This window comes from Doryrhamphus excisus, chromosome 3, assembly GCF_030265055.1.
Source record: "Doryrhamphus excisus isolate RoL2022-K1 chromosome 3, RoL_Dexc_1.0, whole genome shotgun sequence".
Taxonomy (NCBI): Eukaryota; Metazoa; Chordata; class Actinopteri; order Syngnathiformes; family Syngnathidae; genus Doryrhamphus; species Doryrhamphus excisus.
The window spans coordinates 10,705,730-10,731,981 of record NC_080468.1 but is presented as its reverse complement, the minus strand read 5'-3'; the positions used below and the strand labels follow the sequence as shown (position 1 = coordinate 10,731,981).

At 42.7% G+C, this 26,252-nt stretch overlaps 4 protein-coding genes across 11 annotated transcripts in view; 3 read left to right on the top strand and 1 right to left on the bottom strand.

Annotated features, from left to right (window-relative positions):
• LOC131125283 (cAMP-specific 3',5'-cyclic phosphodiesterase 4D-like) overlaps window positions 1-9,102 on the top strand; it is a 62,392-nt gene extending 53,290 nt beyond the window's left edge. For 7 of the 8 annotated variants that reach the window (XM_058066684.1, XM_058066680.1, XM_058066686.1 and 4 more), the window contains 9 exons: window positions 3,887-3,980; window positions 4,105-4,274; window positions 4,365-4,463; window positions 5,132-5,296; window positions 5,367-5,466; window positions 5,559-5,713; window positions 5,800-5,922; window positions 5,997-6,179; window positions 6,264-9,102. In XM_058066684.1, coding sequence (XP_057922667.1) covers window positions 3,887-3,980; window positions 4,105-4,274; window positions 4,365-4,463; window positions 5,132-5,296; window positions 5,367-5,466; window positions 5,559-5,713; window positions 5,800-5,922; window positions 5,997-6,179; window positions 6,264-6,749 — 1,575 coding nt within the window. In that variant the 3' untranslated portion in view covers window positions 6,750-9,102. Of the gene's footprint in view, window positions 1-1,669; window positions 3,477-3,886; window positions 3,981-4,104; window positions 4,275-4,364; window positions 4,464-5,131; window positions 5,297-5,366; window positions 5,467-5,558; window positions 5,714-5,799; window positions 5,923-5,996; window positions 6,180-6,263 lie in introns of those variants that run through there. The other variant, XM_058066687.1, reaches the window with a different exon arrangement.
• A 2,042-nt stretch (window positions 9,103-11,144) lies between these two features.
• On the top strand, window positions 11,145-18,865 carry LOC131126014 (ras-related protein Rab-3A-like). The gene is made up of 5 exons (XM_058068136.1): window positions 11,145-11,261; window positions 13,307-13,531; window positions 13,731-13,849; window positions 15,562-15,686; window positions 16,810-18,865. The coding sequence occupies exons 2-5, from the start codon at window positions 13,307-13,309 to the stop codon at window positions 16,998-17,000; spliced, it is 660 nt and encodes a 219-aa protein (XP_057924119.1). The 5' UTR covers window positions 11,145-11,261; the 3' UTR covers window positions 17,001-18,865.
• Window positions 18,383-20,558, bottom strand: LOC131126013 (transcription factor JunD-like). Its single transcript, XM_058068135.1, has one exon. The coding sequence runs from the start codon at window positions 20,400-20,402 to the stop codon at window positions 19,497-19,499; it is 906 nt and encodes a 301-aa protein (XP_057924118.1). The 5' UTR covers window positions 20,403-20,558; the 3' UTR covers window positions 18,383-19,496.
• Window positions 20,559-22,993: 2,435 nt separating this feature from the next.
• Window positions 22,994-25,821, top strand: LOC131126015 (pyroglutamyl-peptidase 1-like). Its single transcript, XM_058068137.1, has 5 exons — window positions 22,994-23,090; window positions 24,189-24,241; window positions 24,337-24,453; window positions 24,556-24,788; window positions 25,052-25,821. The coding sequence occupies exons 1-5, from the start codon at window positions 23,060-23,062 to the stop codon at window positions 25,248-25,250; spliced, it is 633 nt and encodes a 210-aa protein (XP_057924120.1). The 5' UTR covers window positions 22,994-23,059; the 3' UTR covers window positions 25,251-25,821.
• Window positions 25,822-26,252: the final 431 nt, after the last annotated feature.

Below are 26,252 nucleotides of genomic sequence, written 5' to 3'. Positions count from 1 at the left end.
AAAGTGATGATTTTTGTCAGGAAATGAGAGACAATGAGAGTCTATCATCATAGGTCTCCATCTCTGTCACTGTAAATGAGGAAGTAAGGACACGGGAGGGCAATGCAGGGTCACACTGTGTTGGTTAGACAGTTGACGTGTGCGTTTGAGCGCTCCTCAGAGGCAAAAATGATGATGATGGGTCAAAATGTGTGGGGAGGGAGCTTTTCTGTTCCCAGGTGCACAAAGCAAAGTCATGCTTAGATGGGCTTTGTGTAGAGCAGGGGTCTCAAACTCAATTTACCTGGGGGCCACTGGAGCTCGGGTCTGGGTGAGACTGGGCTGCATCAGGTTTTCAAAAATATATATATATATATTAAAAAGAAAAAAATGTAAAAAACATCACTTTGGTTCCAATTTTCTACAAGAAAAGCTCTGATAAAACATTCCACTGTTCTCAAATATCTTACTTTTTATTTTTCTACACAAAATAAGATGAAAAATAAATAAACAAATCAAGAAATAAACAAATCAAGAATAAAGAAAATCAATCAATCAGTAATAAATAAATAAATATAATAATAATAATAAAACGGCAAATAATAAAAACTTAAGAAACCACATATAGTTGGTGGGGAGACAAATTATTCTTTTCAGATTAAAATGAACAAAGCATTATTAGAGCCCTGTAGACATGACAAAACACGACTATAGTCACATTTATACTCTTTTTATTTACAACATATTGCGCAACTGCAGGGTCTTGAGACACATGCTAACTCGCAAACTAGAGAGCTAGCGACCTAAACGGTAGCCTTCAAGTTATTTCCTTTAAACTTAAATAGCCGAAAACTTACCACTTCCACACGGATAGGGAGGATAACTATTAACAGTTATTTAACCTTTAACATGAACATTAATCAAACGTAATATTTTTTTCTGGGTACATGATACCATACAGCATCCATATCAAACTTGCGCGGGCCACACTAACATTAAACTTTCATATCAAGGCGGGGGCCTCAAACTAGTGTCCTGCGGGCCACATTTGGCCCGCGGGCCGCATGTTTCACACCCCTGGTGTATAGGAACTCCAGATGAGATGGAGAGCAGCAGGCCTGCATCACTGACCTCTGACCTCCATATTCTATAATATGATTGGACAAAAAACACAAAAACAAAAACCAACATCTTATAGAAAGTCTTTCTGGAAGAGTAGAAGACTCCTATTCCCTGTATATACCTGAATGTTGTCATCAAGATTCCTGCATTAGTCACAGATAGAAAAGTAGAAGTCCAACTTGTGATAGGAATAAATGTAAAGTTAATGACCCCTATTAAAATCAATGAATATATTTTTCCCTATGATAATTCATTCATTTTTTTACCGTTTATCCTCACGAGGGTCGTGGGGGGGGGGGTGCTGGAGCCTATCCCAGCTGTCTTGGGGCGAGAAGCGGGATATATACCCTGGACTGGTGGCCAGCCAATCACAGGGCACATATAGACAAACAACCATTCACACTCACATTCATACCTATGGACAATTTGGAGTGGCCAATTAACCTAGCATGTTTTTGGAATGTGGGAGGAAACCGGAGTACCCGGAGAAAACCCACGCATGCACGGGGAGAACACACAAAGATGGCCGAGGGTGGAATTGAACCCTGGTCTCCTAGCTGTGAGGTCTGCGCGCTAACCACTGGACTGCCGTGCCGCCCTAATAATCAGTTAATTCTACTATTATAATATGCAGAGGACCAATGAAAATTAACCAAAAAAGGCCCCTGAACCACACTTTTGACACCCGTGGCGTATATGGATTGTGATCAGTGTGTAGGGGGGATGCTTATAAACGTACATGCACGGGGGAGAACCTGCAAACTCCACACAGAGATGGCCAAGAGTGGAATTGAACTCAGGTCTCCTAGCTTTGAGGCCTGCGCGCTAACATCCTCCACCGTGCAGCCCCTATGATGATTTGATGGCCAATTTCCTATGATTTGTTGTGTGATGTTCAATGTCATTCAAACCAAGCCAAAAGAGCATCCATCAGCGACCAAGGAACTATGAATAAGGTCTACCAACCACTGAGGAGAGTCCTCCTCCATGAATGAGCGGGAGGGTTTCGTGCATGCAAAGACACACCCTTCCCCCCACTCATGTGCAGAAAAATGTGAATGAGGAAGCAGGGGGCTGAGAATGAAACGGCATCCCCTCCATCCATCCTCCCTTTTTGTCTCAGATCAGAACCCATCACTTGCGTGATTCCACGATGAGACCGGCCCACTCGGCATACACGTGCTCTTTATAGCATCATGCACGCCAATGCATACATTGCTACATAGTGTATAATGTCTGCCTTGGTACATGTAGCGTACTGCTGTGCACACTCACGTGGCACTGTCCCGGGTTTCGTGGGAGGCATCCCCGCCTCCTCTTCAGCTCCTATATTGCTGTAGATCAGTCAATGAGCAGCCTCGGTCGGTAGGGAAAAACTATTTGTGCTGACACTTGAGAACGGAGAACTTGTGAAGGGCGGGGGGGGGGCATGGTTGGCCTGAGTGAGCATTGTTTCTGCATCACTGACAACTTCCATAAACCATTTCATGAATGGATTGACCCCTAAAATCATTTGGAGGATGACTGAGAGCTCAGTTCTTGTGATACATTTTTTCCATGTTCATTGATGAATTTAGAGATTTAGAGTAAGTACATAAAAATATATATCAGGTGAGTACAATGGCATGTACTTTTCATGATGCTTAGTCAGCCACTTCTAAATATATACTTCATAGTAGATGATGGTAATGGTGGTCATTGTCCCCATGCACATCATTGCGGGACGTGATGTACTGATTTTATTTTTGGCTCCATGAATGACCCCCCCACCCCACCCTCTCCCACACCCCACCCCTCCCAACCTCATCTCTTTCAACATTTTTCTTCATATCTTCAAACTTGGTGCACATGGTGCATCTCACAACCTCCAGCTCCAACACGCTCAGCCCCTCCCATTTTGTGTATAGTCGAGCCAATGAGAGCAGTCCGCCTCTCCCAGCCTCTGCTGCAGCACTCGCTCCATTGGCCGCTATTCTTAGATATTTTTGGAGGGAGGCGTGGATTAGAGTACCTCGTTCTCCCAGTGTTTACACACACGAGAACAGGCAGTAACTGAGTGAATGAGAGAGAGTGTGGAAGGAAGGTGTGCAGATTCTCTGCCCTGCATCCTCTCATCCCACAGCTCTGTTGTTCTTCCGTGGACCTCTGAAGTATTCTGCTTGTACTACTTGGAGACTTTACCAGTGGACTCCCTGCTTGCAGTCGCTTGTGCTCAGGCAAGCAGTGTAGAAGCTCAGAGAAGCTCAGACGGTGGCAGAGGATGACCACAAAGCTCAGCTCTATCATTCCATTTTATTCTTGCGCTCAATGCTTGATTTTGTGCTGAAATGCCAGAAGTGAATCTTTTCATCTCGGTGTCGTGGATGTTCATTCAGGTAAGGAGTGCTTGGCTGATGCATGGCTTTGGAGGTGGAAGTGGGAGTGGGTGGGGTGATGCTGGAGGCTCACATGTTGCTCCTTTTGTGAATAAAGAAGAAGACTGTGATGGATACTTGGGATATGTTTTATCATTTAACTTTATATGGGTTGTAATGTAAATGTACATAGGTGATGTGTAGGTATGTACACACATAGAGGTTGCTTCCAAGGATTGCCTGCCTGTTTTCTGCCTTTGAGCATAGTGAAGTTGTGAATGGACAGCTGAGGCAGCACATACCGTTGCGGTGTTATTAGTGCAGTGGTTTGTTTTGTCGACATAGTATTTGAGTTCAATTTATGCATGCTTATGTTTGTGTGTGTGTATGTGTGTGTGTGTGTGTGTGTGTGTGTGTGTGTGCACCTGTAGTTCAAGAGGATGCTGAACCGAGAGCTCAGCCAGCTGTCAGAAACCAGTCGCTCTGGGAACCAAGTCTCTGAGTTCATCTCTAGTACCTTCCTAGGTAATTTACCTCTGCTTTGCATACTTCCCTTGAATATGATTATAAGCATTATTGCTTATACAAAACTAAGAAATGGATGGCTTTTTTTTCATGGCTGAACATTTTGTCTGCGTCCATCTGACAGAGAAGCCACATGACATGGACATCCTGGCTCCAACCACCAAGGAGGAGAAGAAGAAGCGACCCATGTCCCAGATCAGTGGTGTCAAAAAGGCCACGCACAGCCCCAGCCTTGCACCCTCTACCATCCCTCGCTTTGGGGTCAGCACCAGCAAGGAAGGTCTCCTTGCCAAGGTACCAGGATAGATGTAATACTACTACATCTTTGTCATTAATACTTAAATTAATTTCTATGGTTTTAATGCTACATCTCTTATGTTGCAGGAATTGGAGGACATTAACAGATGGGGGATTGACATCTTTAAGATCTCAGAGTATTCTGGCAATCGTCCACTCACGGTCACCATGTACACCGTTTTCCAGGTAGCATACTTAAAAAAAATAATAATAATAAAAACAACCAATTGGTTAAAAATGTCATCCAATACTTCTCTACAAGAGAGGAGAAATATGATCTCGGGGAAGAAGTACATTTGAAACACTTCTGTGCTAGGACTACGTTATGCTAGCCATAGCATTTCAGTATGTGGAATCAAACTATGGAATGGATTGAGTAAGGAAATCAAACAATGCACAACGATGAGCCAATTCAAGAAACAATACAAGCAGTTGATGTTTGCTAAATACAAGGATGAAGAGTCTTGAACCAGTCATGATGTGCTATATATATTACTATATTGACATGCACTATGCTACCCATTATGGCATTGGATGCTCATATCACCTCCTACTTCCGTATATTATATTAAAAAAAAAAAACCCAAACTGTATTATGGAAAGCAGGAAATGAACAAATGTAACAGTTAGTGATTGTAAAAGTACCAGATGGAGGGGTAGGATTTAATAAGCTTTGCTTCTTCCTACTCCTTTTGGACATGTGGAACTGGGAACTGATTATGGGATGCACTCAATTAGAATCTGATGCATGTTCAAATGAAATTAAACCATTACCATTACCATTAAAAAAAAATAGTTGCTGTCACACACTAGAAACACACTTTCACGTCCTCGTGTCTCATCTGCTGCTGCAGGAACGCGACCTTCTCAAGTCTTTCAAGATTCCGACAGACACTTTCATCACATTCATGATGACTTTGGAGGATCACTACCATGCAGACGTGGCGTATCACAACAACATCCACGCCGCCGACGTTGTCCAGTCCACACACGTGCTGCTTTCCACGCCTGCACTAGAGGTAAAAAGACACAGTGGGTAGATGATGAGTACATATGTACTGATGGTCTTCTTTGTGTGTGTCGTTAAAGGCTGTGTTCACCGATTTGGAGATCCTCGCTGCTCTGTTTGCCAGCGCCATCCATGATGTGGATCACCCTGGAGTTTCCAACCAGTTTCTCATTAACACCAGTGAGTTTGTCTTACGAGGGTTGTGTGATTGCTGAGCGCAAGTCAGCAATGTGAACTCACTCCACATCATCCAATTTTTTTCCCCCCACTAGATTCCGAGCTGGCGTTGATGTATAATGATTCGTCCGTGTTGGAGAATCACCACTTGGCAGTTGGCTTCAAGCTTCTGCAGGAGGACAACTGTGACATCTTTCAGAATCTCAGCAAGAAACAGAGACACTCACTTCGTAAAATGGTCATCGACATGGTACGTTACATTTTTTTTTTTTTGTCTTTCCCAGCTTCTGAATCATCTTTGAGTGATACATTTTGGGGTGGTTGTTGTTATCACAGGTGTTAGCCACTGATATGTCCAAACACATGAACCTGCTGGCAGACCTAAAAACCATGGTGGAGACCAAGAAGGTTACCAGTTTAGGCGTTCTGCTGCTGGACAATTACTCAGACCGCATACAGGTAACAACAGTTCCATATTTAATTCAGGATTTCACGCCGTTCCGATTTTGAACGCATATTTTCTGTCACTGCAGGTTCTTCAGAACATGGTGCACTGCGCTGACCTGAGTAACCCCACCAAGCCGCTGGAGTTGTACCGACAGTGGACTGACAGGATCATGGTGGAGTTCTTCACCCAAGGGGACAGGGAACGAGACAAGGGCATGGAGATCAGCCCCATGTGTGACAAACACAACGCCTCCATTGAGAAGAGCCAGGTAAAATCCAGATCTGTCAATCAAAGTAGTGTGCTGAAAGCAATATGAAGCCCCGCCCCCATCTCATATGATGTTCTCTTTCAGGTGGGTTTCATTGATTATATCGTTCATCCTCTGTGGGAGACGTGGGCCGACCTTGTTCACCCCGATGCACAAGAGATCCTTGACACGCTGGAGGACAACAGAGAGTGGTACCAGAGCATGATCCCCCACAGTCCCTCACCCAACCCTGAAGAACCACAGGAAGGAGGTCTTACTGGTGAAGCTTCTGGCTTTTGTGTCGGCGGCAGCACCGCATCCACCGACAAGTTCCAGTTTGAGTTGACCTTGGAGGAGGAGGAGGGAGAGTCGGATACTGAGAGCCTGCCCGAGGAAGAGGAGGGCTGCGGCAGTTACAGAGGGACTGAAGTGTCCAGAACTGATTCTGGTGGCGGATTTGATGCTCACCCACCTCCCACAACGATCACTACTGATGCAACAAGGACGTTTTCTGATAAAGACATGGCAGCACAAAGAGGGACAGACCCCGAAGCGCCGTCTGGGGTATCAGACATCAGACTCGACTCATAGCACCCATCCCAAGTTCCTTCAGCCATTTCTTTTGTGTTTATTTTTCATCTTGATTTCAGTGCCTCCTCCTTTATGACTCTTCGACACCCCCTCTCCCACTCCACACCACTTTCACCGTCGTTTCCACAGACAGGGTGCCTGCAGCAGCAACTCGGGTTGTGAGGTGCTGAGAAGGAGGCCTGCAGTTGAAGCACTAAAGGAAAGCAGATAGACTTGAGGCCACTAGAGGACAGGAATCAGGTTGCTGACTGGTCCTCTCTGTTGTGTCAGTGAGGCACACTGTGGATATTCCACTGAGACTATTGTCCACCACGAATGAATTGTCTTCCTCTTTCTAGCGTTTTTATAAACAAGGCGAGGAAGCGATGAGTGATATGAGATCACAATGACATCAGATACTTGAAGATGTTTCACCTTTCATTCAAGAGTCCTCTTCGGTTTTGATTCGTTGACTCGTTTGTGTTTTGCCTGACTTTTAATGTTGATTTTTATTTCGGGCCACAGTCAAATTGATGCAAGCAAAGCACATGCAGATCAGAGCTATGCACACTGTAACGTAGGAAGCGTGAAATGTAGCAGACATTTTTGAGTGACTGCTGTATATGAGCTCGACTAAAAGAATAATTTAAACAAAACGAAATTAATTCAATTCATTTACTTTAAATCTCTAAAGCCCTGAACGCGTCATACTGTCAGAAATGAGCCAAACAAGACAGTCAGGGACTAACATCCAAAGCAATGTGGTCTGTGTGCATGGTGCCACCTAGTGTTGAAAACTAGTACAAGATTATTTGCACGGCTTGCATGGAACATATATTCAAAATGTGTTCCCCTGCAGCGCCCCCCCCCACCCCACCCAACCCCCATGCAAATATCATCTGTTTCTGCTTTGTTACTATTTAAATTATATTTGCTTTTATTTTAAAGTCTATATTTTGACACCCATTGTATCAGTTTGCCTTCAGGTTTGAGCACTTTAGAGTTTCATTTAAGGCTGGCCCCTCATTGTAATTGGGAAGGGCTTTGATTCAAACCACAAGCACATGGAGGCTGCTGACTGAAAGACTAAATGGCTGGAGATCATGCAAACACTACATCCAAAATGTAGGAAGGATTGCGTTTTAAAAACACACAGGGCCGCATCTTTGTAACTGTAAAACCAAATGTGAGGCCGTTCCCTCTTGTTAATCAATATTTTGCTCTTCATCACACAAGTCAATGACAAAACAAGTGCCAGGCTAGCATGACACAACCCGTACTGTAGTTTCCATATTGCCACCGGCTACTTTCCACCAGCAAGTTGGTTGATTGTAGCACCTCGTGCCAACCTGACCCCAGCGTCTCTGTCCCTTGTCAGCTTTTCAAACTGTACATGATATTGTCTTAAAACGGTGATGTGTTTTTGTATGTGAGAGTGAATGATGGGGTGGTCTTTTTTTTTTTTTAGATGCATTTGCTCATAAAAAAAAAACCAAAGCACTTTGTATAGTACTTTTACAATGATGTACCTCCATTAGAGTTGAACATGTATAATGTGACCATTGGTGGTTGAGTGGAAATCCTGGGCTACATCACTACAGCTCTTAAAGGTTGGTTGGAGGGACTGAAGTTTGTTTAGTTTTTTTTGTCTGATGCACACAAGAGATGAACAGTCTCTTAGTTTTACCACAAATCAATCCTGTTTAATGTGTGAACAAGCTTTTATTTCTTCTTTCTGCCTTATTTTCACACCTGGATGTTTCTTTCATGCTGGAGGAAAATGTGTGCAATGCTTTCTGTAGCCATTAACAGACCAACGCTCCAGGATGCCTTCAAAACTAAGGACTATCTCACAGCATCTTCACCAGAACAACATGCAACAGGGTTCTGTTTATGTTTTGTCTTGTACATGTTCCTCACATTGATCCGTGTACAGTTTATTTATTATTTCTGTACAATGGAAAAGTAGTGTTTAAGGTTTAGTCCTTATTTGTAGTTTGATTTGGCAGAATGACTTCTGGGACAGGTTACTCGACTTTTTTCCTCCACTTTTCACATTTTAACAGCAATTAACATACATAAGCAAAGTTACACATTTTCATGTTTTGTCTGTATGCAAACTAGTTGAGTGTCAGCTTTTTGAAACATTTCTCCTTTTTACTGTCTTCCTCTGTTGTCATTGCACACCAATATTCATGGAGGTTATGGTCCATTCTGTGACAATTTTATAGTGGTTCTAAAAGTCATCAGAGATCAGAATTTCTATACCACAGCTTTGACAATCCAATCTGTTGTTTAACTGCGGGTGTTTTTGCCCTCTTTCCAACTAGAACTGTATGCCTTGCCAATAAAAGAAAAAAATATTTCACTCTTTCATGTTGTTTTCATGCTCCCTACTTCTTACATATATATTTTTGAAAAATGCACCTACAATATTCATATATATGAATATATATATATATATATATATATATATATATATATATATATACACAATATAATAATGTAATAATATAATATATAATACTATATATATATATATATATAGTATTATATATTATATTAATATATTTTAAAACATGACAAAAATGCAACCACCCCTGTCATTTGACGGATATGCTATTTTAAAATTAAGTAGAAAATTGCATATATGTCATATACAGTGAAGAAAATAAGTATTTGAACACCCTGCTATTTTGCTATTTCTCCCACTTAGAAATCATGGAGGGGTCTGAAATTTTCATCGTAGGTGCATGTCCACTGTGAGAGAGATAAACTAAAAAGAAAAATCCAGAAATAACAATGCATGATTTTTTTAACAATTTATTTGTGTGATACAGCTGCTAATAAGTATTTGAACACCTGAGAAAATGAATGTTAATATTTGGTACAGTAGCCTTTGTTTGCTATTACAGAGGTCAAACGTTTCCTGTAGTTTTTCACCAGGTTTGCACACACTGCAGGAGGGATCTTGGCCCACTCCTCCACACAGATCTTCTCTAGATCAGTCAGGTTTCTGGGCTGTCGCTGAGAAACACGGAGTTTGAGCTCCCTCCAAAGATTTTCGATTGGGTTCAGGTCTGGAGACTGGCTGGGCCATGCTAGAACCTTGATATGCTTCTTACGGAGCCACTCCTTGGTTTTCCTGGCTGTGTGCTTCGGGTCGTTGTCGTGTTGGAAGACCCAGCCACGACCCATCTTCAATGCTCTGACAGAGGGAAGGAGGTTGTTCCCCAAAATCTCACAATACACGGCCCCAGTCATCCTCTCTTTAATGCAGTGCACTCGTCCTGTCCCATGTGCAGAAAAACACCCCCAAAGCATGATGCTACCACCCCCATGCTTCACAGTAGGGATGGTGTTCTTCGGATTGTACTCTTCATTCTTCTTCCTCCAAACACGCTTATTGGAATTATGACCAAAAAGTTCTATTTTGGTCTCATCTGACCATAAAACTTTCTCCCATGACTCCTCTGTATCATCCAAATGGTCATATGCAAACTTAAGACGGGCCTTGACATGTGCTGGTTTAAGCAGGGGAACCTTTCGTGCCATGCATGATTTCACATCATGACGTCTTAGTGTATTACCTACAGTAACCTTGGAAACGGTGGTCCCAGCTCTTTTCAGGTCATTGACCAAGTCCTGTCGTGTAGTTCTGGGCTGATTCCTCACCTTTCTTAGAATCATTGAGACCCCACGAGGTGATATCTTGCATGGGGCTCCACTCCGATTGAGATTGACCGTCATGTTTAGCTTCTTCCATTTTCTAATGATAGCTCCAACAGTGGACCTTTTTTCACCAAGCTGCTTGGTAATTGCTCCGTAGCCCTTTCCAGCCTTGTGGAGGTGTACAATTTTGTCTCTGGTGTCTTTGGACAGCTCTTTGGTCTTCGCCATGTTACAAGTTAAAGTCTTACTGATTGTATGGGGTGGACAGGTGTCTTTATGCAGCTAACGACCTCAAACAGGTGCATCTGATTCAGGATGATACATGGAGTGCAGGTGGACTTCTAATGGGCAGACTAACAGGTCTTTCAGGGTCAGAATTCTAGATGATACACAGGTGTTCAAATACTTATTTGCAGCTGTATCACACAAATAAATTGTTAAAAAATCATGCATTGTGATTTCTGGATTTTTCTTTTTAGTTTATCTCTCTCACAGTGGACATGCACCTACGATGAAAATTTCAGACCCCTCCATGATTTCTAAGTGGGAGAAATAGCAAAATAGCAGGGTGTTCAAATACTTATTTTCTTCACTGTATGTCATATATTTGCTTTATTCTGTGTTAAAACCTCAAACTCTTCATATTATTATAGGTAGGGGTGGGGCTCCTCGTGCTTTAGCAAGTACTTCTTTCTGATTGGTGGATTCTCTTGTCAACCATTCTATTTTTTTTTTTTTTTGGGCCAATACCCAGGTCGTCCGGGCCTGTCAATCAAGAAAGCGCACGCTCTACTGCAGGTGCAAAGCTGGGCTCCGGGCTAACTGCTGCAGCGAAGCGGAGGATAAAACAAGAATTTCACGGTAAAACTTCACCAATGTGTGATTGCGTTGCTTTTGATGCATTGACAGTAGCTACAGACCCGAATATAATCGTTGATGGAACGCCAGCTCGTCGGTTTGAAGTGATTTTTTAGCCGTAAATAAGGTAGAGTAACCTTCATTTGACATCGCTAGGATGCCTAGCTAGCCCCTCCTGCCAGTTGATAAATATCAACGATGCTCTAGCTGTCATATCATATCATATCAAATATCAACCCTTATCCATTATTCTATTTTAAATACATACATGCTTTATATATTCGTCGTATTCGTGCCGTAAAACCGAACACATTTGCCATGCTGACTGGCAAAATGCACCAAAATGGTCATTGGACACATCTCTGTTGACTAGCTTGACTTGGGGCAAGATGGAAACGTATGTCATATTGTGTATGAAACGTTGACACGTTTCGTCACGTTATTCCTCATGGGTCCGTGTGGAATAAAGACGGTCTAGTCAACCATATGGTCGTCCATGTTTGGCTAACCCAACCCTCCGTGGAGCTCCTGCTTGGCTGCGTGGAGTCAGACAGTTTATCTGATGCTTAGCCTGCTAAGCCGTGCTACTTCCGTCGTGTCGTCGTGTCGTCTGAGCATGGGTGCACTCACTATTGTTATGTTACTTCAAAACTGTTGCTGTATTTGATCCAATACCAAAAAAATAAATGCTTTGTTCGGATTGACACTGCCAGAGATCAATATGTTTGTTATTGTGGTTGTAGTTTGCACTGGTAGAATTGTACAGCCTAATAATAATAATATTGTTTTTCTTGTTATTATGTGGACGTTCCACCACTACAGTACATTTATTGTGTGAGAAGGCAAAGTAAGTTAAGACGAGTGTGTTATTGTATCTTATCACATGTCATATATTCACTGAACCGCGTTTGCAAAGACCAGAGACTTCCTGTATCTCGCCAAAAAGGATTTCACGGTGGGCTGCTGTTTTCCAGCCTTATTGCATCAAGTCACAAGAGTCTATTTGATGACCACGGTGTCATGGCAACACAATTTGTTGGTGTAAACTGCCATGCTGCCCTCTTGTTTCTCTCTCCCGTGGTGCTAATTTGGTACAAAATGAAACACAAAAGAGATACTAGGACATAATAAGAATAAGATGGTGGGTGATGACCATATGACAGCTTTCATTCTACATGTAAAAAACAGCTTTGGTCAGTTTGAACGGCACTGACACAGAAAGTCCAACTGACAATTTTTCACCTTTACACGCAGCATTGTTTTGTTGTAGCTATTGTTCACTTTTTGATGGCAGTAGCTGCTTTTGAAGTAGCATGAGTGATCGGCATCCAGTAGCTTTATCTACATGTGCATGCGCTTTAAAATACTGGTTGTGCTGTTGGTGTAAACTTCATGTAATTTGCTTATTACCGATATTGTGCCATTGGTTCGGCTATTTGTTGGTCCTTCGCCACCTGACGATTATTTCCCGGCTTCACTGGATGGCGTTGTTTCCTGATGAGAGGGATCTCCAATCATCAGCTAATGCTCAAAGACAAGGTGTGATGAACACTTTATCTTTGAGCATGAAGCGAAGAAACATGCTCGGATTAGAGGCATTCTGAACAGTCCAGTTGCGATGGATTCTTAGCTTGGCTTTAGTTCACTATGAACCATGTGCACGTGCGTGCGTGTACAGTATGTGCTCTCATAGCTTGTCCAATAATAGAGCTGTGTCCTCCTACACTACTCCAGACTGTCACTGTGTGTTACTACATTTGGATGCTGAGTGTTTCCAGCAACTCTCATGGCAACACGTTTTCCTTCATGGAGATCAGCTCACATCTAATCTCAAGTTTAACTAACATCAATTATTGACAATGATGAAATATGTGCTCTTCACAGGGCCGGAATGTGTTGTAAATGTATTGGAACTGTGGCCAATAAATCTTAATAGGTACATCCCTGGTTTGTAATTATGGACTGATCCACCCTTTGTACATAGGAACCTGCTGTTTTCTCAAGCAACTCCCTAGTTACCCATCACTTTGATCTCTCTCCCTGGCTAGATGGCGTCTGCAAATGCCACATACGGACAAAAGGAGTCCTCGGACCAGAACTTTGACTACATGTTTAAAATCCTCATCATTGGCAACAGCAGCGTCGGGAAAACATCCTTCCTTTTCCGCTATGCTGACGACTCGTTCACGCCGGCCTTCGTCAGCACAGTTGGCATCGACTTCAAGGTGAAGACCATCTACAGGAACGACAAGAGGATAAAGCTGCAGATCTGGGTGAGGGGAGGTCCATTGACGTTTAGGATCTCAGAGGTTCTGGCTTATGTCTCCCATCCTTTACATGTCCACTGACAACCTCAAAGTGTGCTTAAAATGACACCACACAATCCGTGACCACTCAGTACGCAATACTTCATGTGCCCCCTTGGTGGGAAGAAAAATAGTGATAAGGTTGTTTGCTGGTGTGTTGGTGCAGGACACAGCCGGCCAGGAACGCTATAGGACCATCACCACGGCGTATTACAGAGGTGCCATGGGCTTCATCCTCATGTATGACATCACCAACGAGGAGTCATTTAACGCTGTGCAAGACTGGTAAGGGGACGAACACCAAACCTTCTGTTGCGTGACACCACCTTATTTGTTGTTGTTGTAGCTGCCTGCAACTACACAAACCACTTTTATTTGCTAACCTAATACTTGATTGGTGGTGGCCAGTCTGATGACAGACTTGATATTACTATGCAAATACTCAATATCATGGAACCAGTCACCTGAATGGACTAAAACTGTTGTATTCAATGTGTTGTTTTACCAGCCAAATAAGTCTGTTAAATATTTGAGTACTTTATTTGAAACCTGTCTGGTCGCCTTGTCAGTAGCTTCACCAATATACCTGTGCAGAAAAACTATATCAAGCATCAGTGAAAAAAACCATTACATATGCAATAATTTAGAACTCCAGTACATCACACTTGGGCATCCTTCTACTATTTTGGTTACCTTATGTATAGGGGTGTGCAATACCATTAATTACCTGCTCGGCCATCCATCCATTTTCTATGCCGCTTATCCTCACTCGAGTCGCGGGTATGCTGTAGCCTATCCCAACGGTCTTCGGGCGAGAGGCGAGGTACACCCTGGACTGGTTGCCAGGCAACATACTATACTAATGAACAGAGTACCTGTATATGGGTGGATATCACATGGTTTGTCTGGTATCAGGCCAGGTATCATGCCCCCTTCGGTCTCGGGCTGATACTGGCACCGAAGGTCAAGGGCTGATACTGGCATGCGGGGGCATGATACTGGGCCTGATACCAGACAAACCATGTGATGATCTTATTATCACATACTATTTAATCATGAGCTTATTATCGGCAAATTAACGGCAAATAAAATTTAATGGTACAGGGAAGTTGTAGCCAACACCTTTCCTGACACAGAGCAAATCTGTTTAGCATGTAAGGGCATTTAGATCAACAATACTATCTGCCCCAATGGCTGGACGGGACAAAAAAAAAAATCATGAGCTTATTATCACATACTATTTAATCAAAAGACCATTTGGTTTCCAGAAAATGTTCAGTTTATTACATGTATTATATCTAAACAGTGTAAACACAATAATTGCAAAAATATTTCAACAATAATATTTTATCAACAGTCTTATCTTATCAATGTCTGACAATTAAAGTTCCATTAATCAAGTTTGAGTTTTTTGACTGGAGCAGCACTAGGAATATTTATAGTTACAGTGACATTTCCTGTCACATGCGCAGAGTTTAGAAAGTTTAGAAAGACCAGGAGCCCACTTCATGACCTGGGCTCCTGCACTGTTCTCTGATTGGTTGTTTCACGGGCACGATACCAGAGCAGCGTGCTCTGCGTGGACAGCTACGGGGGCTGATACTGGACATGGTTAAACTCTATATTTTATCAGTATCATTGCCCTGGGCTTTGACACAGTATCATTTCGGCCTTTTCCCGTATCATTCATGGGCGCTTTGTAGGGTACAGGGACAATTAATACTGTAGTATGTGATAATAATATAATATAAAATACTTGCAACTAAATCAATTTTCCGCTTTCACATTTAAACATCATAGCCTTAATGTGTTTGTGTGTGTGTGTGTGTGTGTGTGTGTGTGTGTGTGTGTGTGTGTGTGTGTGTGTGTGTGTGTGTGTGTGTGTGTGTGTGTGTGTGTGTGTGTGTGTGTGTGTGTGTGTGTGTGTGTGTGTGCGTGTGTGTGTGTGTGTGCGCGTGCGCGTGCGCGTGCGTGCGTGCGCACGCGCTTACCCACAGGTCCACTCAGATCAAGACTTACTCGTGGGACAATGCTCAGGTGCTGCTGGTGGGAAACAAGTGTGATATGGAGGATGAACGTGTGGTGGCCACAGAGAGAGGCCGGCAGCTGTCAGAACAGCTTGGTAAGTGGAGGTGTGGTTGGCTACTCGCATGTCACAACCCCTGGTAATAAAGCCAATGACTCATCATGTGGTCCTATGGAGAGAGAGACGATAATCGTGACAAAGTGGCTGGCATATATAAAATCAGGTTACAGTATATACATCTGTCTTGTATAAAATATATTTTTGTCTTTATTTGGCCATTATTCACCAATACCACTGAATAGTTTGTTGTAAACAGCAATAAGACAATAGTAACATGCGTGTGATTCACACCAATAGCTGAGTAGTGCAACTCGTTGCTGGGTAATTTGGATTTAGGTGATATTGCAAAGGTTTAGATCCAAATATGCATCATCACAAAATAGCTCATTATGATGCCGTGAATGCATATTTGTAGATATTTTACTCTTCTATTATTCAGTTGCTATAATGGTGTGATGTTGGATTGGGCTTTTAAGCACGATATCAAAACAAACATCCATCCATCCATTTTCTATTAACGCTTATCCTCACAAGGGTTGCCGGAATGCTGGAGCCTATCTCAACTGTCTTCAGGCAAGAGGCGGGGTACACCCTGGACTGGTGGCCAGCCAATCACAGGGCACATATAGACAAACAACCATTCACACTCGCATTCATACCTATGGACAATTTGGAGTCGCCACTTAACCTAGCATGTGGGAGGAAACTCGCAGAAAACCCAAGCACGCGTGGGAAGAGCATGCAAACTCCACATAGAGATGTCCCAGCGGGGTATCGAACCTGGGTCTCCTAGCTGTGTGTGCCTGGGCTGTGTGTACTGCATATACAGTATATGAAATTGTGTTTATATAATATATATATATATATACTATATATATATATATATATATATATATATATATATATATATATATATATATATATATATATATATATATATATATATATATATATATACTATATTTCCTAATTGCTATTCCTAATCCTATGTTTCCTAATACTATATATATATATATATATATATATATATATATATATATATATATATAGTATTAGGAAACCCGAATCATGACAATGACATGGACACTAGTGTCTTGTCATGTAGGTCACAATGGAATATTTAACTCTCTATTCTCTGTCGCCCCCTTTTGGCTGTCAGGTTTTGAGCACTTTGAAGCAAGCGCCAAAGACAACATTAACGTAAAGCAGACCTTTGAGAGGCTGGTGGACATCATCTGCGAGAGAATGTCTGAGAGTCTGGACAACAACGATCCCACTGTCACCGGCGCCAAACAAGGGCCGCAGCTCACCGATCAGCCGCAGAGGTCCCATCAGGACTGTGCTTGCTAAATGCGTCCCGTACACACAAACTACACAAAATCTGTTGTCCGCATATCCATATAACTTTTTACATTCATGTTATCATTTGATGTCATGTAAACCTGCACAGATTGACATGAGAAACACAAACGCAGGAGCTGAGATTATCAATCGTCATTCTATCCTCATGATAATCCCAAAGATGAGCTGTTTTCAGGTCCATTTCACCAAGAAATCTCATCCTCACTTGTGCAGCAAACACTACATCGTGCTACTTTAGTCACAGGCTGAGCGCCCTTTACATCGCCCTGTTTGCATGCACGTCCACATGCACCGTGCTGTATTTGAACACGCTTTTTAAAGAGGCAGCAGTTATCAACCCTTATTGTTCTATGCTCATGAGGTCATAGCCCAGATCCCACGATCGACACTTTAAGTCCATAATGAGTACACAACAGTATAGGTTATCGTTTGCTGAGCAGTTTATTCCAAGCGTGATTGGATTTGGTCACATGATATCATTGATCCATCCAGGACTACTAAGCTTTACACCCAACAGGGTAGTTTGAAAGAATATCTGATTATTTAGTTCATTTGTTTGCGCCTTCCTAGCTTTTTAACTTTTTTTTTTTTAATCTGTGTTTACGAGAGCCTGCAGTGGACAGCAACATCTTTTTTTTGGTAATCCAGTCTGGTGCTGCATCCACTCAGTGTTCATAGTGGGGTTTTTTTAAACATTATTTTTCGAGAAGGGATATGAAAGAGATGAGTGTATAAATGTTTTAAAAAAAACGTCAATAGCTCTGCGTTTTAAAATGCTTATGAATACAGAAGTAACTTATTATACATAACGAAGATATTTCCACTGTTGGATTCCTTGCTGTGCTTTAGGGTGCATGTTGTTGGTGTTGACTATCTGACCTGTGAGGGTTCAAACCTTCATACGCTTCTCCTTTCACTGCGTACGACATAAACATGATCCACCACTGACCTGTCAGCACCATCAACTTGCACGCGGTCGACTTGAACGGAACATAGTGTCTGACGCATGTTTAACGTTGAATCTGCAGTTTACTTTTGTATGCCCGTGTGTGCAGTGCAGTCGTGTGTCCACCGATGTGAGAAAATGTTGACACATATTTTATATTATTTATAACTTATTTATTTGACATGTCTCGTTCTTCCGGTTATGCTTTCCAAAGAGAGTTTCTCCCGGCTTTTTTTTTTTTTTTTTTTTAACATGTTGGCGTTTACAAGCTTGATGTACATCCTGGGGAGGAGAGAGTTCAAACATTCCAGTCATTGGTGGGCAGCTTGTTTGTCTTTTCATATCAGTTATGTAACGTTTAAGACATGCCAGTGTAAAAGCAGACTGTTCTCACAGAGCAATAAGAGGTTCTTATTATTTCCTCTACGCCCAAATATCAGCAAAACAACCCTGCTGATTCTTTCCACACACGTCCTGTAATAGACGCCTCTAATTGTTCTGTCCACAGAGCCAAATGTAGAGCTAATTGGAAAAGACAGCAAACCGACAACGCTAAAATAATCACTTTTGGACTGTGCGTGTTTCTATTATTTGTGTTTTACTACGGCTGCAGACGTGCAGCTGACTCAAGAACACCCTCCCTGCCCCCCAGTCATAACTCTTGTAAATAGCCTTTTTCTGCCCGTCTGGTATTAGTTGTGTGAATCGTGCTGTAATAACTGTCATGCCAGATTTGCCCAAATGAGGGATCAATAAATAAATCCTAGCAGCTGGATTTTGTTGAAGTGCTACAATTAATTGCTCCCAAATGTTAATTCATGTAGTGTCTGCACAGCTTGTTCTTCTTTTGTCCAGCAGAGGGTATCACAATCCATAATGTCAGCATTTCTCAATTTATGGAGGCGTTGCCCAACATTTATTGAAATTAAATGTCTCAAAAAGTCTACATCTAAGTTCATCATGTAGCTTCTGCCATCCAGTGGAAGATCATAATTCATTATCAGTACATTGTAAAGTGAAAACACTTAAAAGGCTTACCTTTAGTAATGTAGTGAATTTAATAAATGTCAGGTAGAGTGATGAGAATCCACCATATGAATACAAGTACATTCACGGGAGGCTACTAAACAGCCACCACGGAGACAAATACTGTACATACATTGTATAGTATACAACAGCTACAAAACATGCATGTGCCCATTAAAAAAAACAAGTAAATATGACCAGGAGGTATAATAAATGTTTCAGTAAATAAAATATATATGTATTTGTCATTGCTAAGTGCATTGTGTAAACAAGTAAGGCTGTATGTATATATATATATTTATATATACACAAGTATATACACAGTTGAATGGCAGCACTTGTAGAGATTGTCCAGCTTCCACATAAACACTTGGTGCTGCATGACTTCCATAACCTTTGACCTTTCATTTCCAGCTCGGGCCTGTCAGGCACACCCACCTGCTGGGTGGATCTACACTAGGAACTTCATGAAAGACCTCATAAGGATTTCCAAGAGTCAAGCACTAGCAGAATTAGTAAGCTTGGACTTGGTTTGGTAAAAGTTGGCATCCACTGTTGACGTGGCTCATCACCTTTTGCTTCAGCTGGGCGACCTGCTCCCTGAGGACGCTGGCTGTTGACGCCAGCTCGGTGTTCTGCGTCTTCAGGGTCTTCACTTTGTCCTCAAGCCGAGAGATCCTCTCAAGTTTCCGCTTGCGGCACTTGGAGGCTGCTATCCGGTTGCGCAGCTTTTTCCTCTCCGCCTTAATACGCTCCTGGTTGTCCATGTCAATCGGCGACAGAGGCGGGCTGTCGCCGAGGCTCTGCATGTCCGGAACTGTCTGGGGCTCGTCCTTCACGATGCCGCCGGACTGGAGCCGCGATAAGGCGGCGGCGGTTGCTGCCTGTTGCTGCGGGCTGAGATGGGACGGAGGCGGCGGGAAGGGGATGGTGTCCGTGGAGTAGTTGATGGTGGTGGAGCCCAGCGGGCTGGCGGCATAGCCGTTCAAGGTGGTATACACCGGAAGATCAGACGTCTGCAGCCCGGAGGATCCCACCGTGCCGGAAGCGCCGAGGAGCTCCAGTCTGTCCACCGAGACGCAGGCCGCCTCGCTCAGCTGGTTCTGCTTGTGGAGATCCTCCAGAGCTTTGACGAAGCCTTCGGCGAACTCCTGCTCGTCGCTGGCGGACTTCGGGTAGAGGAACTGGGATGCCGGGTTGTTGGACTGGATGATGAGGCGTTCCAGGTCCGGGGACGCCAATTTGAGAAGCCCAAAGTCTGGTGAGTTGAGGAGGCCGTCGGCGTCGCGGAGCGGATTGGTCTTCAGCTCGGAGGTGTGTTCGTCCAGGTTGATATGAATGTCCTTCTTCATCATGGTGGTACGAGGATAGACAGTGAAGGAGGTGAGCACCGTGTCTCCGTAGAGGCTCCTTTCCATTCTACACCCTCACAGGAGGGTGCGCATTCACAAACAGAGTCCAAACATGGATGAAATCTCCTTTAAACCACCCTATTGTGTACCGATGTGTGTGCCGACCAACACCAGGAGGCTCTCCGACCTCCTCGATTAGTTCCTTCTTCCTTGTGGCACGACTGCTATGCACTGATCGCTTTCTAGCCCTAAAAATTCCATTATGTCACCCTGGAGCGCGCAGATTGGTTCAAAATGACGTGCGTTTCCGGTTTCATTTGAATAAGGGGCAGGGCCCGGCCATTGTTGCCATGGAGAGTCTAGGTAAACTACAAACAGTGCAATGCATTGTGGTTTGATGTCATAGCATAAAAAAGCTCAAGAGAGAGACTGGGCGGGGAAGGTGTGAGAGGAACCACAACCAGACCTTCAATAACACAACTCCTCATAATGTAAAGCACATTCACGGACAAATGTTAGCCATCACAGTCAAAACACATGAATCCAAGAGAGACACTTTGACAAACGCCACAACAGGAAACTCCTCAAATACTCTCAGAAGGAACGTGCAAATAAGAACGAGACAACAAAAAGAGGAATCCATGTAAATATTTCCCAGAAATGAAGAAAAGTCAATCACATGACATCCTAGACTAGCATCTCGTTCGAGTTCTATAGATTTAGAGCAGATTTTATCCTTAGAAATTGTCCCGCTATATCCATCCAAGCATTTTCTATACTACTTTATCTTCATTAGGGTCAGAGGTGAGCTGGAGCCTATCCCACCAGTCACCCGTCAATCACATGAATGACACAAACAAGCCTCCCCATTCAAAATGTACGTATACTCCTGCGACTACTACTAATAAAGTACTTTCATGCAAATGCACAAATGTTGCCGTATGTGACTAGCACAGGGACCCTGGAGTGGACCCAACAGTTTCCGAGTGTTATTCTGCCCGTACGCGACGAAGACGTCAGCAGTCTGCATCAGCACCACCACTCAGGAGAAAGGGCATCATTAGTTTCCATGGCAACACTGACATAGCAAGTGACGCAGGAGAGACGCAGAAAGGTGAATGGGTTCTGTTAAAGCGACTGACTGCAGTGCAGCTCGTGTAGGCGGCGGGCTGGCTGGCTGGTGGGAGGTGTTGTTGTGTGTGTGTGTGTGTGTGTGTGAGTGTGTGGGAGGGTTGTCATTCATAAAGATGAATCAGTGTTGACATTAGTTACATTAGAAGTGTGTATTCCAATAGAAAGTGTCCATCACGAAAAAAAAGTCCCCCACCCTATGCAGAGCATATGTTGTCCACTTTGTAAGAGTGTCCACAGTGTGTGAGTCATTTCGCAACTGGAAGGGTGTGGATTGCACCAGGACTGAAAAAGACCCTTTCCTGCAAAAACTGAGATTAGCTTTGCTTTAATGACTCCAAACTGGGGTCCCCAACCACTGGGGCGTGGCCCACTGAAGTGGCTCGGCAAAATGCATTGGGAGGATAATCACCTTTTTTATTTATCTTTGAAAATTAAATGCACATGCATTGGACTTAATACACATGGAGAATCCATTTATTTCACTCTTATGTCACCTCAGGGTCAATGTGAAGAGTCAAAACTTCCCAGGTCAAAGCTGAATTCAACCGAAATGATTTTGATGTTTACCACTACCACACTACTTCCTACCATCTTCCCATTGAAAATCAACACTTATTGTGATTCAATGTTCATTTACATATATTTATAAATTGATACATGAAGTAGCATTTTTCTTTCAAAAGGTTGACTGCTCTAAAGCATATATGGTGAATATGTCACCTTGTGTCCTACAGCCTATAAAGTGCCCTTTCACTTACATACACTCCCTTGGGGGAAGCTAAGTGGCTGTACATGTTCTCACCCACGCCCTGTGCATGTTCCTGGCTCAGCTGGATTGAAGTCAAACTAGTCCTGGTTGGGGGGGGTATAATTTTAGGGTTGGTGCAGTTCATAGATTAAAATGTGTGTCTCACCCCCCCCCCCAATAACCCCTCTCTAAGCAGGAGAACGTGTGTAAAAGTGTGTGTGCTTGACAAGTCTTTCGTTATTTGTCATTATAACTCATTAGCGATGTGTCTGTCGTGAACGAACCGTCGTTGGGAGCCAATTGAGAGACGATTAGTTTTTTTCCTTGCCTTTTTTTCTGTTAAAGCGTGACGCCATAGGGGCGGGGTTAAACACACAGCACACGGAGGAGTCTTTCAATGCCAATCTTCAGTAAAGAGTGTTTTGTTTTGCACTATTTAATCTGTGTAGTTTGATTGTAACCATTTAGAAATTGGCATGCAGACGTGTGTTTTTAATGCTCATTGATGATTTAAATAAATACATTTAACATTTGGCATTGTGTACTTTTTACATTAGTGGCTATTTTTACACAATACACATAATTTGGTCATCACAAAAAAATCTGAGGAGCCACTTGAGAGTCAAAAGAGCCGGTTATTTTTAGTGGCTCTCTAAAAAGAGCCGAGTACTATCACTCATTCCTTCCGTCTTTTCTCAATTTATAATTGTAGTACGCATGCCAGTGCGGTAGGTGGCAGCATAACATAAACTACGTCACTTCCGCTTCACCTTGCGCCAGAAGAGCACCGCATAGCAACTGTTCGGGGGGAGTTAACTCCTCAGGAGTAACGACAAACGAAATGGGCAACAAAAGGAAAGTTTTAGTAACAGGTAAGAGATATTTCCTTAATAAGCGACTGAGTTAATAATGTAAATGAACACGACTTCGTGGCTAAATAACACCCTTAGTGCGGTGGTTATTTGCGCTGTTATGTGTTTATAAAGCCTATTGCTATCAAGGGTAGGCGACACTATAAATTTAGGTATCGATCCAATTCCAAATGAATACTGTACAGGACCGGTATTGCTAATACGGATAGCGATGCTTTTTGTATTATTATGTTGTCTTTTTACCTTTAATTTGATTATCATGAGCAAACAAAATATCTACAAAGTATAGTAATGCAATTATTTCCTTGTATTATATACTAATGTATGAGCAAATAAAGTAATTTATGCAAAATTAAATAAACTATTCATATCCTTTCCTTTTGCCTCCAAAGCCCTGCTGTGTCCAAGGGCTGAGTTTGTCAACAAAGTGAACAACCCAACAAAAAAAACAATATTTGTGAAAATAAACATAGAAAATAACAGAAAAATGTCAATCTCATGCTGATCCTCATGCTACTCGCTACAGTAACTACTCTAAATGTGTGTGCCTTAGTTTCTCATTAGTTCTTCATGAGTTCCTCACCACCTACTGTATTTACTGTAAAGTGAGAGCCTACCCTTGATACTATCAACATTTGGATTGAACCACTCACCCCTAATTTCTATTAATATTGCGTTTGGCAAATCTGTTAACAGAAACCGTAATTGTTAAAAATTCTTTATTTTCTTCAACCAAACTGGAGGTCTCCACCTCACTGTTATCAATGTTTAACTTCAGTTCTTAGACTTTGATTTACAAGTCAGGGCAAGGCAAGGAACATTTATTTATAGAGCACAATTCGTACACAAGGTAATTCATAGTTCTTTACAGAAAAGAAGGGTATGATTACTTCATAAAATTATTCCATAAACACAAAAAATCAGCTAGGTTAGCCTATTTGCTGAGGAAAATCTATCCTCTGTGAAGTTACGAGTGTCATCCAGCTCACATTCGGTGCTCGTAAATAGGCTACGGGGACACCATTCCCGTTAGAACGTCATTCAGATGTACATTTTGCATAATAATAAATAATGTAGGAGTTTTGTATTGCTCTGCAGGATTTGAGCCCTTTGGAGAACATGCTGTGAACTCCAGCTGGGTCGCTGTACAGGTAATGGCTTCATGTAACAAGTTGAGGTACTATGTGAATCCAAACAAAATAAGGGCGGTGGATGGGTGACGTGTGTGTGTTTGCGTCACTCACAGGAACTCGAGCGTTTAGGGTTGGGTGATGCTGTAGACCTTCATGTATGTGAGGTGCCTGTGGAGTACCAGGCGGTTCAGAGTCTGCTTCCATCGCTGTGGAAACAGCACAAGCCGCAGGTGATGCAACTCCCGAGTTTGCTACAGTATATGAAATGGTGCGTACTTTCTCATCAAGTTGAAGTAACATTGATGTATCTCCTCTTGGTGTTTTGTCGTCAGTTAGTAGTCCATGTAGGTGTCTCTGGCTTAGCTACCAGCGTCACCCTGGAACAATGTGGGCACAATAAGGGCTATAAACGCCTGGACAACTGCAGCTTCTGTCCAGCTTCCCAATGCTGCGTGGAGGAGGGGCCCGACTGCATCAGCTCTGTGCTGGACATGGAGACGGTCTGCAAGAGGGTCAGTGAGTCGGGCCTTGGGGTTGCTGTGTCAGTGTCCAAGGATGCTGGAAGGTTTGTGATGAAAGCAGGCCAATTTACACCCATCAGTCACATTAGAAAGCTTCATCAACAATTCTTCATTTGTCACAATAATAACTGAATATGTTTTAAATGAATGCAGGGACATTTTCTAATAAAGTAAATCTGCATTACCAGTCACACTCTTGACAGCAACGTCAGATTATATGTGAATTTAAAACAATATTATGCTAAAGATTGTTTTGTACTCTCACTAGGAAGTAAGCAATTTTAACCAGCTTTTGTTCCTCTAACAGATATCTGTGTGACTACACCTACTACTCGTCGCTGTTCCTGAGCAAGGGCCGCTGCGCCTTCATCCATGTGCCTCCACTGGGGAACCCCTACAGCAGCCAGGAGCTGGGCAGAGCCCTTCAAGCTGTAGTACAGGAGATGCTGAAACTCCTGGAGGCAGTTAACAACACAGAAGAGCAGCATTGCATACATGCACATTGACATTGACTAACTTGGACCACTATCATTCTTGATAAGATGATGCTGTGGAGTTTTTAACCTCCATAGATATCAATGAGATTAACATTGTAATCCTGCTATCCAATTGTCTGATCGATGAGTTTTGATCTGGATGATAAGCCATAGTAGTAGAAGCCAGGATTCTAGTTTCTTTTAACAAACATCCTTGCATGCAAGCATGTGTTATAATGTGTTCCTATCGCCTCACTCACTTGGGAAATAGATTCCAGTTCATCGTGATCTGGTTCTCATTCAGGTGGTGCAGGGTCGTCAAACTGCGACCGGTTACGTGCAGAGCCTGCAGCGGGCACTGCAGGGGGCATCCTTCATGACTGAGGGCCCTCGTCTGTGTGGTAACAGCTGGGACTTCAACAGGACGTCAGGGAGGATAACATCACTCTTTTGGACCATGCCGCATGTTCCCATGATTTAAATCCCATAGAGAACATTCAGGGATGGATGGCAAGGCACGTTTTTAAAAACTTTTGATTGGCTGATAAAACAGCCTATTTCAGTTTAATTGTTGTTTTCAATAAATAGTTTTTTGAAAGTGTTTTTTGTCACAATCGCCCTTCTTGCTGTTGCATATTGTAGCTCGACTTCAAACCTCATGAAGATCCAAAGATGCAAAAGGAAAATTCTAGCTCTTTTTCAACTGGTCTCATGATTTTGATAGCACTACTGTGTATTTTATTACTGTTTATTTGTGGACCAACAGGCCATTTAAACATATTTTTGTTACTTTTTGCTGCTTTTGCACCACACAAATGCATTGACACTGACTGCAATCTCAGGGAGAATAACATGCAATCAACGTTTGCAGGATTAATGATTAGATGTGGCTGAGCATGTCTGCATAATATTATTAAAACTATTATCTCTGCCTTTGTGTCCGCATTCAAAACTGCAGGACTGTATTTTTTGTCAACGTTTGCATAATTGTGGGATAACGTTTAACTTGAAGCCATAGCCATAGCGAGTTAA